Consider the following 15,039-nt stretch of genomic DNA (forward strand, 5'->3'; position numbering starts at 1 on the left):
GTACATACTCCTATATTTATTTCTTATCTCAAAATTAAATTAAAAATACACAGACTAATTAGATTTATTAATTATTTAAATAAATTAAATAAAGTTACAGTAATGAGCATTAAATTGGCATTTTCTTCATAAAGAATTATAAGCGTGGCTTTAATTAAAAAATGCTTGTAATATAACAAATATAATAAATGTCTATAATTGTATGCAATGAAACGTTTTTTCAAAATATGTTTTAAACCATAACTAGTACCAAATTAATTATTTCAACACTGATCATATTAAAATAAAGTTCATAGAAATATGCATCTCTAATTGTATTTATCATACAAATTTAAAAAATATAAAATTTTTATTAATAAATTTAATAAATATAAACATAAAATTAAAACAAATTAATATTTTAGTAATTTATTTTTTATATAAATTTATATAACAAAAATAACAAATATAAAAAGAAAAGACAAAGAGAAAAGAATAGAACAAAAAATATAATAGAATCATTCGTTGATTATTATATTGTACTTTCCATTACACTAGTCTGCAATGAAATTGTCTTTCACACTTTTTAATGTATGTTTGCCTGATGGAACACGAATCCGTTTTTGAAATTTTGCGTTACATTACGTAAAACATATATAAAATTTTTCAACAAGCAATACGCAAATTATATATATAATTAATTATTACAGTTTTGAAAAAATAACTTTAAAGAAACATAAACGGTAATTTTGAAGGTTTTCAGGACTTTGTTTACACTGACAACAATTTTTCGTCTAAATTTTGTGAATGATACGCGGAAGTGTCAACTTTTAGTTTTAAACTGCATTTTTTCATTTTGATATGATGTTTCATTTTCAAGATATAGCAATTTAAAAATAGCACTTTTTTCATATAATACAAAATGCAAAATGTATATTATTCAATCTTAACATTGCATTATGTGGAAAATAAGTGTTTAAGAGATATAAAATTGATAAAATACAACATGGCTATTTTCAAAATACATTTTAAAACTAAAAAGTAATACATTCGCAAAGTATTAACGAAATTTAGAAAAAAATTTGCTGCTGGTGTTGCAACGTCATGGAAATCTTCAAAATCATCGTTTTTAGTCTTTCTTTGACGCCATTTTTTTCAAAATTATAACTTGATGGAACAATTTGACCTCGCAATAGAAAAAAATTACATTTATTGATAATTTGGTTGAAAACAAAAAAACAAATCAGAATTTTCTAATTGAATCTATATTATAATATAGTCAAGTAACCGTTCTCAATGCATAAATAACATCATATTCAGCATTTAAAAAACTACAGGAAACGATCATGTTTATTCAAGCTAGTGCAAACTCGTAGATTAATGTTATCAAGATATTTTTGTTAATTTTCAATTAATTACAGTACAGAAATATTTTTTTTAACAAAATGACACCAAGACATAAAAAAATTAATTAAATCTGCATATTTGCCAGTTAATACGTCCTACGTATCGCTTATATAATAAAATTGTAACACGCGATAATCAGACGCATGACCTATGTTCTTATCTGATAGAAAGATTAATATAACATTAGGAAGAATTGCAAAACATTCTCATAAATTTCAATACGTTACGATAGTACTTATTATTGTCATCAATTACATCAATGTCAATTAATTAATTTGCATATTATTTGTTGAAGAATCTTATGCATATTTTTCATATGATGTAACTTGATATTAAGTGTCTCCCCAGTCTTATCATTAATGACTTCATTTATAAAAAATAATTAGTATGGATGTTATATTATATTAAATACAGACTATTAATTTATATTATATTTGTTTATCAATTAATAACATCAATTATAAAATATTAATTTCTAATAAAAACATGTAATCTTTAAATTTATCTATAAAAAAATGTTATATCTTAAATTTAAATATATTTACATATTTTCAGATTTTATCAACAAATAAAATAGAAAAATGTATGCAAAATTTTTAGTTATCTATTGATTTTCACATTTTTATGTACAAAAGTTTAGAGATAATGACTAATGTTATCAGAATAAAATAAATAATTTCTACGAATCATTGGAAAATCATAGATCAACTTGCACTGAAAAAGACTGCAAAGGATGTGAAAGTAATGTAGCGGAACTTTTCCGTTACACATTTTTAATCATACCTCATCCGGTACAATCTTCGACGAGCAACCAGGATAGCAATTCCTCCCACAGACCCATAATAAATAATAGGTCACTCGAGTCGATCTTGGTCTTTATCTATCGGCTTGAGTGGTGTTATCACCCGAAGATTTTATAGAACGACTGTGAGAACAAGAATCGAGAGCTACGGCTGCTCTCAGTGAACGATCAAACGTCGATGGGGACGTTGCCATCAAGAATTACATTTTTCATTCATTTGTGGCAAAATATTTTGCAATTCAATTGTGTGTAGTGCATAGTATATCTGCGAATTGTTAGAATGCTAACTTACATTAGAATAACGACCCGTAAGTAATGAGATTTAATGAAATTGAATAAAATCGAAGCTTTTCTCTCTCTTTCTCTTTCTTCCTACTTACAAGTAATATCTTCTTTAATTCGATAATATCTATACATACAGATCTTTTCTTGATATATGCTATTATTTTTTTATGTAGTTTAGATCTAGGCTTTAAGACAACTTTTACTGATGTTTCGCTTGTTGTTGTGCACACAAAACTTTCTCTAGTTCTCTTATGTATGTGTATTATTTTATGTTTAAGTTGCACTTCAATAAAGTTATTAGATATTATTATTATTATTATTAAATGTATAATATTTTTATTTCTTTCTGAATAATAGGGTCTAAGAAAAGATAAAGACACTGTAGTGTTCTAAAAATTCTATTCTGCAATAAGTCCTGCTTAAAAAAGTTTGTAAAATTAGAACTTTGTCTAGAATTCAAGATTGTAAAATTAATTTAACAAAATGAAGATTAATGATTATCAATTTATTAAATGCAAATGGGCTGTTAAGTACTTAGACAATTAAAGGACAGAACAATAAAACACGATTTACGTTAATATATTTTATTATACGATTTATATCATATATGATTTATTTTTACTTTTATTCCCCCATTTCGAAACGTTTCTGAGGTACACTTTAGCATTTAATTACACCTACTTCCCCTCATTTTTCTTAAACTTAAGCATATTATCACACGAATGTATATATTTTTGAGTGTGTTATTTGCTATTTAACATTTTATTTGACTATATATATTTTGAATTATACAAATTTAAACAATACTATGGCATTTTGTTAATGTGGCCTTTTATAGATATTGATTACTCATGACCTCTTTTTCACGACTTTTCACGACCAATTTTAATATACGCGGGCAAAATGATGCGTTATACTTCTAAATCTTATCAGTTCACTTTTTCTTTTATTAGAATATATTTTGGTACTGAGACTTGTGTAATATACTAAAAAGATCATGCAATCTCGTTAAATTAAGTATAAACATTAGAATTATGTTCTTAAAAGCTTGTATTAAAGGCTCTAGCAGGTTACGGAAGGTAAAACGGCCCCCAAACGAAATTGAATGGAGGCAAGTTTTTCAGTTTTGTGGTGGTAAAAAAGAAAATTTTTTAAGTTTCAACTGCCTAACGCCATTATTCAGTCCGTAAATTTTATGATAATCTATGTTATAATATTGTTTTGTTATTTAAAATAATCTGATTTTAAGAAAAATTAGAATATTCTAATTTAATAAAAATAAAATCTTTTTCAAAACTAACTTTTTATTTAATTTGAGTTAATTTACAACTAGCAAGGAATAAACTCCTTCAATGATCAAGCTGAATCTAATTCAATGTGAATTTATGTTGATATTATCTATATATGTAGTCATTTAAATTGCGCGCCGAATTGATTTTCTGGCTTAAAATGCAAACCGACTGAAGTACAATAGAAATATCAAATTAAATTACTTAGCAATTTAATAATTTAATGTTTAAAGAATCTTAAAAAGATCTTAATATTGCTGAATATTAGAAGTGTGTGGGATCCCGAAAATTCTCGAAATTCGATGGATGAGACGGGAAGACGCGAATCGGGTCGGGACGGGATTCTAAAAATTTTGAGATTCCTGAGAGAATGTTAGAGTTTCCCAAGAATATACGAGTTTCCGAAGAATGTTCAGGTTTCCCGAGAATCTTTAGGATATCTGATATTGTACGGAATCTTTTAATATTGTTTTTCCATCAATCTATAATATTAGTATTTCTAGTATTAGATTTTCTCCGAAATATGTTATATTTTTACTTTTCTGTCTTTATTTATGGTAAAAGAGCTTGCTGTATAATTTTTATTGTTTGCAATATCATAAAAACTCGAAGAAGTCACGCGTACAGTTGCTATTGCAAAAACAGTAAAAATAACTTTGTCTGCCTTCATGCTCAACTTTGAGACAAAGATTTCTTCGTTTATCGAAATTTACAAATTCGTTTTTCAGATATAATCGCAATGGAGATGAGGAACGTTGTAGAGATAATTAGACGATGGTGCCATAAAGAAGTCTGGTATGTGAGTAAAGGATTACAGAAGATCAATACAGCAGACAAGACAAATCCGTCACCAGTCTCATTGCCGATACGGCCAAAATGTAATTTTATTATAGAATTAATACTAATAATACGGATCTGACTTATTGACAGTAGTTAGAACGTATACAATTTATTTAAAAATATTATTGATGCAAGCACTTGCTTAAATTTAGGTACGTAAATTTATTATTATTTATTATTTATTTCATATAGACATATTTTATATATGTCCAAGAAATTTTTGTGCAAAAAATTTACTGAATCCCAATAACTATAAGAACTTTAATAATTTTCCAATTTATATAGACTCAGATAAGTAGAAAATTTGAGAAGTGCAATATATTTGCATATTTTGTATTTGCGTAAAATTAGTTTTAAAAAATTGATTTGAATTTTTATATAATACTTTTATGAAAGAAGAGAGAAGAGAGTTATTTCTGTAAAAAGAGATGTAGCATATTTTTAAATAATTTTTTTTATAAAATCTTCTGAAATCTCTGCAGTAAATTTTCAATTGTTTATTTATTCTAGCATTAAATATAAATTATGCTATCACATTTTTAATAAAGATTAGTTTGTTTTATATGTGAATAATACAAATCTCGTACTTTGAAATTATATAGAATTATATAAAATATGGATACCAATATTTATATTTATAATCCAAACTTCACATAAAATATAGATATTGTCTGAACGCATTTACGGATTGATTTACGGATATGATTGCACTAGAAATAAGTGAAATAATCAACTCAAAAACGTAGTCAGGAAAATTCATATTGTAAGAAAGATTTTAACACTTTGAACGTCATAGCAATTAATCTTCTATTTATGATTTTATTCGCGACTCGGTATTTGTATATTTAAAATCAATTGCGCAACACGTTAATTATTATAATAAAAATTATTATAATAAAAAATTAATAAGCGGTTACAGAACTTTATATCAATTAAAGGCGATGAGTATCGCAAAACAAGATCGTTTTTCCCTATTTGCAACAAAAGTACCTTATTATATAAGTAACTTAGTAATCATTATTTTTAATAATGTGTAATACAATTTATATTCTATTCTGCGATAAAATAATTCCATTAAGATCTATTTAAATGATCAAAATATATTCTGCATTTTTTACAATGTTGTCGAAGTACAGAAAAATATATGCAAAATAATATAATAAATTTTAGTTTTTTAACTTTTATATTGCTATGTATGTGATGTAGATAAAGTTTAAAAATAGTATTTAAAAAAACAAATGATTAATTTTATGCATCATATACCTAAAGATGCGAACAGACTTTTGCATCAGTGTCAGTTCCGATATACGAGATCGTAAATACAGATCGTAAGTTCAAAATCCGGTTCTGTAGGAATTCTCATTATTATGATAGATCATAAAAGTGTGTGCTTAATGCGTATGTGTGTGTGCGAATAAATCATATATAAAATCTAAATTAACAAGATTCTGAACTGTTTATAAAACTGTTTTCTTAATGAACAATTTTCTCAGTCGCTATTCACATACTACATTAACACTATCAAAATTTGCAATGCAATTTATCCATACATTGTTCTGTCTAGAATTTAAAATCCAAATAATGAAGGCAAATCTAAATAAGCCAATAAACAGATTGCCAAAATGACATTAATAGATAGAAAGAAAATATTATTTAATGAAATATTATTTAATAATATATTTTATTAAATATATAATATTTTCTTTATTAATATTAAAATGTCTTTATTAATATACATTTTTTTAAAATATTCTATATCTAATCAATCATGAATATTGCTCCAAAATATTTGCATAAATTCTAAATAGAGTGACGTAAATGCACCTTAACCTAGAAAAAAGAATAAAGACTTCTGCCTTTACATTGTTAAAAACAATACTTGCAACATGCCATTTTTTGTGAACTGATAATAATAGGACTGCATTCGGAAACATCACCCGTGTATCTCCATGTATCATCCTTGTTTAACATTAGGTAAACAACAAGAATAAAACGATATACGGAGGCACTCGGGTGTTATTTCCGAACTCAGCCTAGCTCTAATCTGAATTGTAAAATCTTTCAAAACCAATTATCTTTTTAATTAAGAATTAATGCCACGCCGTTTTTTAGTTTATTCCCTTTGCATAACAAACGAGAACACGAAGTCATTCGATTCAGAACTGCATATAAGAATTTTTTTCTAAGGGTCAAACATCTTAAAGAATGTTTAAAAAAGAAGGCAAATGTAAGACAATAATTTTTTATGTGATTAAAAATACATTAAAAGAAAGTAGAAAAATGAAGCATATAAGCAAATCACGTAACAATGTCAATTTTTTAGTTCTTCTATGTATTTTTCGAAATTTTAGGTAATGTGTACGATTATTGTTAGTGCTGAAAAAATTGTGTAAGTATCATATATTCAACTATTATTTTATTAGAAAAAGCTGCTAATCAGACCGCCAAATTTCATTAAATAATTATTTTCATATTACGCGTTATAAATATAAATGCCACGGTAATGTAAAGTAAGATACCAAAAAACGGAACAGATAAAAAATTTGTGTTTTTTGTAACGTCTGCCCCCCGAAAAAAGTCTGTTGGCAATTGTAAATTTTTACCCTTGAGATAAAATTAGATAGATTAGCATTAACGAATTAGCATTAAGTAATTCGAACCAAAAAGGAATGTCACAATGATCGTTAAACTTCCGCAATACTTGCGCGTTATGATTATTCATACGTTTAAACTTTTTTGTTTTTGGTCGCCGTCATGATTGTCAACCAGTTTAGCGTCGGAATCAAAGTTAAGATACAGAAATTCCAATGCGATACTACACTAAAAAATATTGAAGACAGCGAGTAGAATTCGCTCGCGCAGGTCACTAGTGCTAATATTAGCAGGATTAGAAAGTATCAGTGATCGCAGAATATATAAATATCAAATTAAGTATTAACCTTGAATATATCAACTTTTGTAAAATATTTATTTTAAAAATGTACACTCTAAATCTATAGCAATGAAAATTTTACTGCTAACAAAAGTGAGTAGCAAAGTCATTGCTTTAAATATGGATTTTCACTGCTTTGAAGTTAATCTGTCTACTCGTACATAAAGGAGTGGACTATTTTATTCGATCAATCAAAGTAGTTTAAGCATTAGTTGATAATTGCAATGCAAGATACATTGAATTATTGAATGTTACTGCAAGGAGTGAATTAGCAACAAAGAGCACCGTTATGCACCGCTATATCGTTTGGTATAATAAACGTTATGAACGAGATACATCTTCAGACGCATATAATAATAAAAGACTGCAAATTGATTTATTTTGCATGATGAATTTAAACACTTTGTCACAGATAAGAATTATTTATTTATTTACTTTTGTTTTGCTCTGCTCAAAATCTGTCTCCGTAAGTTTTGCTATCTGGGTTTGGGATGACATTATTCTGTCATTATTCTAACCTTTAAATTCATTTCTTTTTGGAGTAATTTTTTACTCCAATTGTTGAATGGATTTTCTATTCCCATTTTGCAGTAAGATTCACTGGCAGTGGTATTAACTGGCTCAATTGCTATTAACACCTGGAATGAAATTTTATTGCTACAGGTTCAGAGTGTATATAATTCAGTGCAATTCATTATTTTGTTTATAATAAAGAAAGAAGAATTAGAATTAGAAAACAAACAGGTAAATCATTAAAGATAAAGATTTTTTAACATCAAGAGGTGCAAAAAGATGTTTTTTATTTAAATTTATCAATCTATTTATTTTAATAGATTCTTTAAATTTGAAATTTAAAAAGTCTTTAATATTAATTTAAATTAATATTTTTAATTAATTAAATTTAAATCAATAAAATATAAAGTTTTTATTTTTAAAACTTTCAAACTCTTCGTTCGAAACTATAATACATATTCAACTTGATCACAGTATATCATAAAACGTGACAAATGTTCTTAGAGAAAGAAAGAAAAAATATAGATCATGTAGAGTATCGTGACTTGAAGTAATGTTGCAAGTGATAACACGTTTTTACGCATCATATATTCTTTAATTAGCTATCACAACTACGGTTTCTTTCTCAAAGCACTTCAACAAAGCGATTCAAAGCACTTTGTTATGAAAAAAAAGCATGTAGTAACTTATCAAATTATGTAATCCGTTTATTTAATGATGCAACAATTCACTTTTTATCTGAAAGAATGAAGAAAGCTTTTTTTTATCAGAAAATGTCGAGGGGGTAACCACTTTATGTAATCGTGGGACAGAATCCTCGAAATCATTATAAAATTTATATGAAATCTCTATGTATAATCCGATAATTACATATGCAACCACGAGAAATCATTGTATAATGTTAAATAAAGTCGTATGTTTTACCAAATGACTTCATATAATATAGTAAAAAAAATTATTTAAAATCAGATAAAATTATATGAAATCATGTAATCTGGGACAATATTTCAGCTAGTGGTTACCCTCTCGGAAAATGTATTTCGGAAAAGAAAGCAAAAAATTAAATTTTAATTTTAATTTTTTGCTAAATTAAAAAAAAATAAATGTTGCGATATATGTTACTTTATCAACAATTGACTGTTATCATACTGGCAATCTTTTGTTCCATCGTGACGAGAAAAAAATTGAACTTACAAACGCAAACTATGTAATGAATAAGATTGAATATTTAAACCAACTTAATGCATAATAATGTGACGTAAGAACGAAATAGCATAATCTCGCAATGTCTATGCATCCTTTTAAAATTGCTGCGAATGTCGTGAATACGAATTAATACGGGCGCATCAACATGAATAGAAACGTGCTTTGTAAACACGTGCGTATAACGGACCACCCATAAGGTGCATTCACATACAAACGTCACACATCAAGCAGCGTCAAACATCAAGCACCTTTATGATAACGATGACTGCGTTCAGCAGAAAAAACAGCTTTGCACAACTGTTGTACGATTCTTTCATATGATTGGTTTATATTAGGGCTTCAAGATTGATTCGGATTTAAAGCTATCCGCATATCCGTTTATCCGGATTACGAATAAATGTGATGCTTCAAATTCGGGTTATCCGGAGATTCGAATTTTCTAAGATATCCAAATCTCGATCCAAATAGTAAAAGTCGAACCCAGATCCGGTTCTCAGATTCGGTTCCGGATTCGTAGCAAACTTATAGCGAATTCGGTTGGATACATTAGTGCGGACTGAGTGAATATTAAAGCCATTATACATTTATTTAATCTGAGTGTAAAAGTAAAATACAAATTCTTCTCTTATTAGCTTTGAACATCTTTGTTATTATTATTTTAAGATTGAGTCTGTTCTAAACATTTATATTTATAAATAATATTAAATCTCATAGGACGTATATGTGAGAAACACAACCTAATAGAAACAAATGCCTTAAACGGTCTAGCTGGATCAGAGGATCCTAAACTGATTACCAAACTTGATCGATAGTGCAGACTTTTTTAATTCCAAATTCGATAATAGTGACATTTTTTATTCATTTCTTACATTATATTATATATCGTTCTATCTCACTTAAACGCATACATCTGTCCTTATCTAACATATGCTAGCACCATCTATCGCAAGACCGCGTAACTATTACTACATGGAATTTCGACTCTGTTGACAGTCCCAGTCTTCAAAAAGTATATACGTATTTTCTATTCGGTAGGATTACTTTCTTTCTAGATTTTCAATCTTAGTTCTATAAACTTGGTATCCTTCATTACAATAATGTGACCTCAGACCTATGCTTATTTTCAAGATATAAACTATAAAACTCTTGTATGAAGCAACTATAGACCTGAGGTGTCAGCTGTACGAGCTAAAAGTAAGCGAATTTTAAACTTTTCTTCGATTTTCTTCTAAAATCCGATACAGTTGAGATCCTGTTTGTGCGTACTTTAATTCTGTAAAAACAATTTTTTGCAATCCGTCAATTCAATTCGGAGATATTTCACCGAATGGAAATGATGGTAAAGTAGAACAACTTTAGCATCCCCTTAAGCGCTTGTATATTTCTGTGTGAATTTATATTTATATTTTTTTTTAAATTTTATTTTTCTTCAATTGAATATGTGAATTAAAATTCAATTTTTATTATTTAAAAAGTAACCTATAATAAAATTTATTAAATACGTCGATGTTTTCTTTCTCTTTGGACATGAATCTAAATTCGAAACCAAATTCAGATCCGAATTTAGAAAGGTTTTTAGGAAAGCTCTTGGCACCAGCTATTAGATTCTAGAATCAAAAGTAGGGTGTTCCATTTAAAAAAATCGATGTGACCTTGACCTGATCTTGGCGACGCCACCCAAGGTCAAATTGATAAGATCAGTAAATAGATCTTTTTAAACCCTACAACTTTTGTCTGAAACATTTTTCTATAAAATTTATATTTTCCAAGATATTCAGATGTCCCGACCTTTTTGGAATCCTGTATATATTTATAACACATCCTGTATATTTATAATACACAAAATGAATAATACTAACAATTTATACAGACAACAAATGCTAGAGAATTTAGAAAAAAATTTACAACCACACAACTTTCATTATCAACGATTCAAAATGCTTTAAAAAAAAATGATAAACAACTGAGAAAGAACTTGTTCTGTTCAATAAATGGCAAACTAATCATGATTTTCTCGTGAATAGGAAACATTCGACGCAAATATCTTTTCGTTCTCTCAACAATTATTTTATTCAAGAGATACTTGCGCACTTGTTTGCTTCACACCGACTTTAAAGACCTTGAATTTTTATAATAATCAATGATACGTCAATCATAATAGTGTCGAAGCAGAACTATCGATAGAAAATTTTATAAGAAATTTATGCCTAATTTAGCAACAATAATACAATAAGACGGATATGTGAAATGATATAGCAATAATAACAGCGTTCAATTAAGATAAGGCGATTTACGAGTTTGACCTTAGTAATGTTTATTACCATAAATCTGGATTTTTACGTTCTGACTTATACATTCATTCTATTCACAATTCAAATAAAAAATAATAAATTTTCATGAAAATTTTATATAAACTTTGTTTTTTATCGTAAAATATTTCGGTTTATGTTCAATTATAAATACATGTATAATAAATAATATATTAAATACATAATATATATTTTATTATATATAAATTAACATATAAATAAACAATATTTAATCTACAAATAGAATCAAAAATATAAATATTTTTTAAATAATTCAAAGTTAACATCATTATAATGCGCATAATAAATGTAATTTATAGAATCACATTTATAGAATCAATTTAAATGTAATGATTATTATATATCAATTTGCATATCACAATTGATTATTAAAAATCTATGTTTCTCTATAGAATCTAAATTTTATAAGATCTTTATTCAGACAATAAAAAAGATATTTAATAATTTATTATAATAAAAAGATAATGTAGTTTCAAGAAGATATCTTCATCCTTAATATCTACATTTTTTAAAAACTATAATGTTCAATAAATTATCATATTATTTCTTTTTTTTCATAATCTTTTTTTTCTCGGATAGGTATTATTATATTTAAATATTATGCCTGTTATTTATAAAAATACTTATGGAAATATAATAAAGTTAAAAATTCTTAGTTTTGAAATTTCTAGCTAAACATTATTTGCATACAAGACACATATTTTTGAAAAAAAGAAAAAATTACTGGAAAATGTGGACATTACTACGGTACATTGACTTGGAAGTGGTTGTTGCACCATTTCGAGCATAGAGCCATACAATTTTATTTTTTTATTTCAGAAATCAGTGTCTTAATCTTTTTACGACAAGGGAATAGAAACAGAATAGCTTTAGACTAAATAAGTGATGCGGGATTATGTCGCTGTTAATCGATGATGTCTCGGAAATACAGTGGGCAGATAATCGGTAAAACCAGCTATCATGGTAATGTCGATGGCCGCGTTCAAGCTTCGTTGACTGCGATATAAGGTTAACGGGACGTCGAAAGTCAAAATTATATGTGTGCATAGTTAGCGGCGTACTCGTAGACCGTGACAACGTGCATTAAACGATTATACACCCAAAAAAGAAGATATCAATCAGTGCGACTTGTGAAAAGAATATGAAAATTATAATTAAGACATCATACATCTGTGCTGTTACATGAAGATGCAATTACTTTCATTCTTACTTACATAAGCGGCGCCAGAATTTCATTGTTAGTTTAAACCTCTGAGTACTAATTGAATACTCAAAAACTTGCTATGTCTAATTATTTATAATTTAAAAACTTTTATGCTTCATTAAGCTTTATTAAAACTCGGATTATGTAATAACTCAGTATTTAGGTACTTAAAATATGTTGTTGCTTTATTAATAAGGATAATACTGAAGCTCAGTCATTTAAATTTATATGTCATCAGGTTTATTACAGTGAAAATGCAAAAAATATTCATGCAGAGGGAAAATTTTTAAATGCAAGAACTTTATTTATAAAAAATAAACATTATAATTAGCAGCTTCATATAAAAAATACGTTCATCCTAATATAAAAGAGCTTTGCATGTTAATGATTTTAGAAATTTAAATTTCTCAACTATACAAATAATTTTGTATATCCAAGTAATACAATTTTTCATTTCTCTGCTTACTTTTAAGATAATATACTTCAATTATTACACACATCTTTTTAGGTTTATTAATTCTTTGTCAATATGTTATAAATTAATTTACTTTTTAAAAATGTATCTTCTCTGTGTGTTCGAATATTTACTGTACAATTTCGTAGTTCAATCACCTTAGCATTACATGTTACAGAATATGTATTGGTATTTTTCAGCTTGCATCGCGATTAATCTTTTTAGTCTTGGATCTTAATAGTAAACAAAGGACGCTCATTTACATAAATTGACAAAGAAAAAATATACATTGCATTCTTTTTTGAATTCAAGGTAGAGGGAAGTAGTACGGCTACAAAAACGAAACCCGGAAACCGGACATTGGAATCACAGGATGATTTATTGTAATTTTTTTAAGCATTGCAAGGTTGTCGAGTGAAAACCGGTAAAGTTGCAAATTTACACATTATCAATTCCGCGAATGTATAGACCTATAACGACATCGTATGATTAATTTTATTCAGTTCGATTTAATCTCGCACTCTCACGTAAAGGCTTTGGCCAATAACCCATTCGCCTTGCGAGCGCAAGCTGCCTATTCAAGACGCTGAGACTCACAGATATTAATGCAATTTAAGATTAGTACATTCGAAAGCTAATTAGAAAAGTAATTACTTGCTGTATAAAAATACAAAATATTTTACCTACGTAAAAATATCAGTATTCTAAAATTTGGATAGCAGTAGCTTATTATTCTCATTTCACCTATTATTGTTACGTGTAAATCTTATCAGAACTAATTAATTGCCTGGAGAAAATAGCAGACAAAAATTTTATGTAAGGAAAGCTTTAGAAAAAATTTCTTTTCTCCTTTTTAAACTGTTGAGAGGGAGATTATAATGTTTTAATATCATAACAAAAAAATTAAGTACTAACAAATGTTTCTATTTAAGAGTGCGTTTACGTTGAAGTGATAAACGATAAGAGTAGCGATATTGACGAAGCAATGGAGAATTGATGCATTGACTTACATATATGTAAGCGTTTATATTAAAGCAGTGCAAAGTGCTTATTGTTAGTAGTTCACCAGCGATGAATTGAAAAGCGTCGAGAAAGAAAAATTTAGATTTTTACCATAAAATGCTCTCATCAACTATATATTACATATAGAAAACATGAACGCTGAAAAGTTAATTAGTGAAATGTTTGTGAGATTATCTTTGTGGCATGAAAGAGATAAGAATTATTGCAACAAATTCATTTTAGATAAACTATGGAATAAAGTGGCTCTTAAATTAAACACACGTAAGTAGAAATGTTTATTTGTATTAACTATATATAATATCAAGACTATAGCAAATTTTTATTTAAAAAATTAGATATTATTTACAATAAGATTGTAACACGGTAAGATTTAAATAATTTGCAAATTTTTGGAAACGGTTTAGTTAACAGAACCTTATGGAAAATTACAGGAGTAGCAAACGAATTATTGGAAATAATTAGAAATCTATTTGAATAAAATGTTATACACACTATTCGTTCTAATAGGTCTTTCACTAGTTCAATGATATTTTTTTACATTACAAAGGTATATAATGTTATCATCACAGAATCGCTATGAACATATTAAAGAAAGATAGATTTAATTAGCATTTTTCGCCACTCTTATAGCTTTTAACACATACATAGCTCCAACATAAACTCATTCTAATAAATATTTCTAAACCATAAAACTAGTATAATAAAAGTTTATTACAGTCGACGCACAGTGTGTGTTATTAGTACGTAAGTATATAGATATTATTACAAATTAAAC

General features: G+C 27.1%; 1 protein-coding gene across 1 annotated transcript in view; it reads left to right on the plus strand.

The window, feature by feature from the left end:
• The first annotated feature begins 2,354 nt into the window (after window positions 1-2,354).
• The window catches only part of LOC108721571 (scavenger receptor class B member 1), a 48,519-nt gene continuing 35,834 nt past the window's right edge, over window positions 2,355-15,039 (plus strand). Inside the window, exons 1-2 of the mRNA XM_018446188.1 lie at window positions 2,355-2,496; window positions 4,491-4,640. Of these exons, the coding sequence (XP_018301690.1) occupies window positions 2,469-2,496; window positions 4,491-4,640 (178 nt within the window). The 5' untranslated portion in view covers window positions 2,355-2,468. The remainder of the gene's footprint in view (window positions 2,497-4,490; window positions 4,641-15,039) is intronic.

Source organism: Mycetomoellerius zeteki, unplaced genomic scaffold, assembly GCF_001594055.1.
Source record: "Mycetomoellerius zeteki isolate Tzet28-1 unplaced genomic scaffold, Tzet1.0 scaffold174, whole genome shotgun sequence".
In the NCBI taxonomy this organism is placed as follows: Eukaryota; Metazoa; Arthropoda; class Insecta; order Hymenoptera; family Formicidae; genus Mycetomoellerius; species Mycetomoellerius zeteki.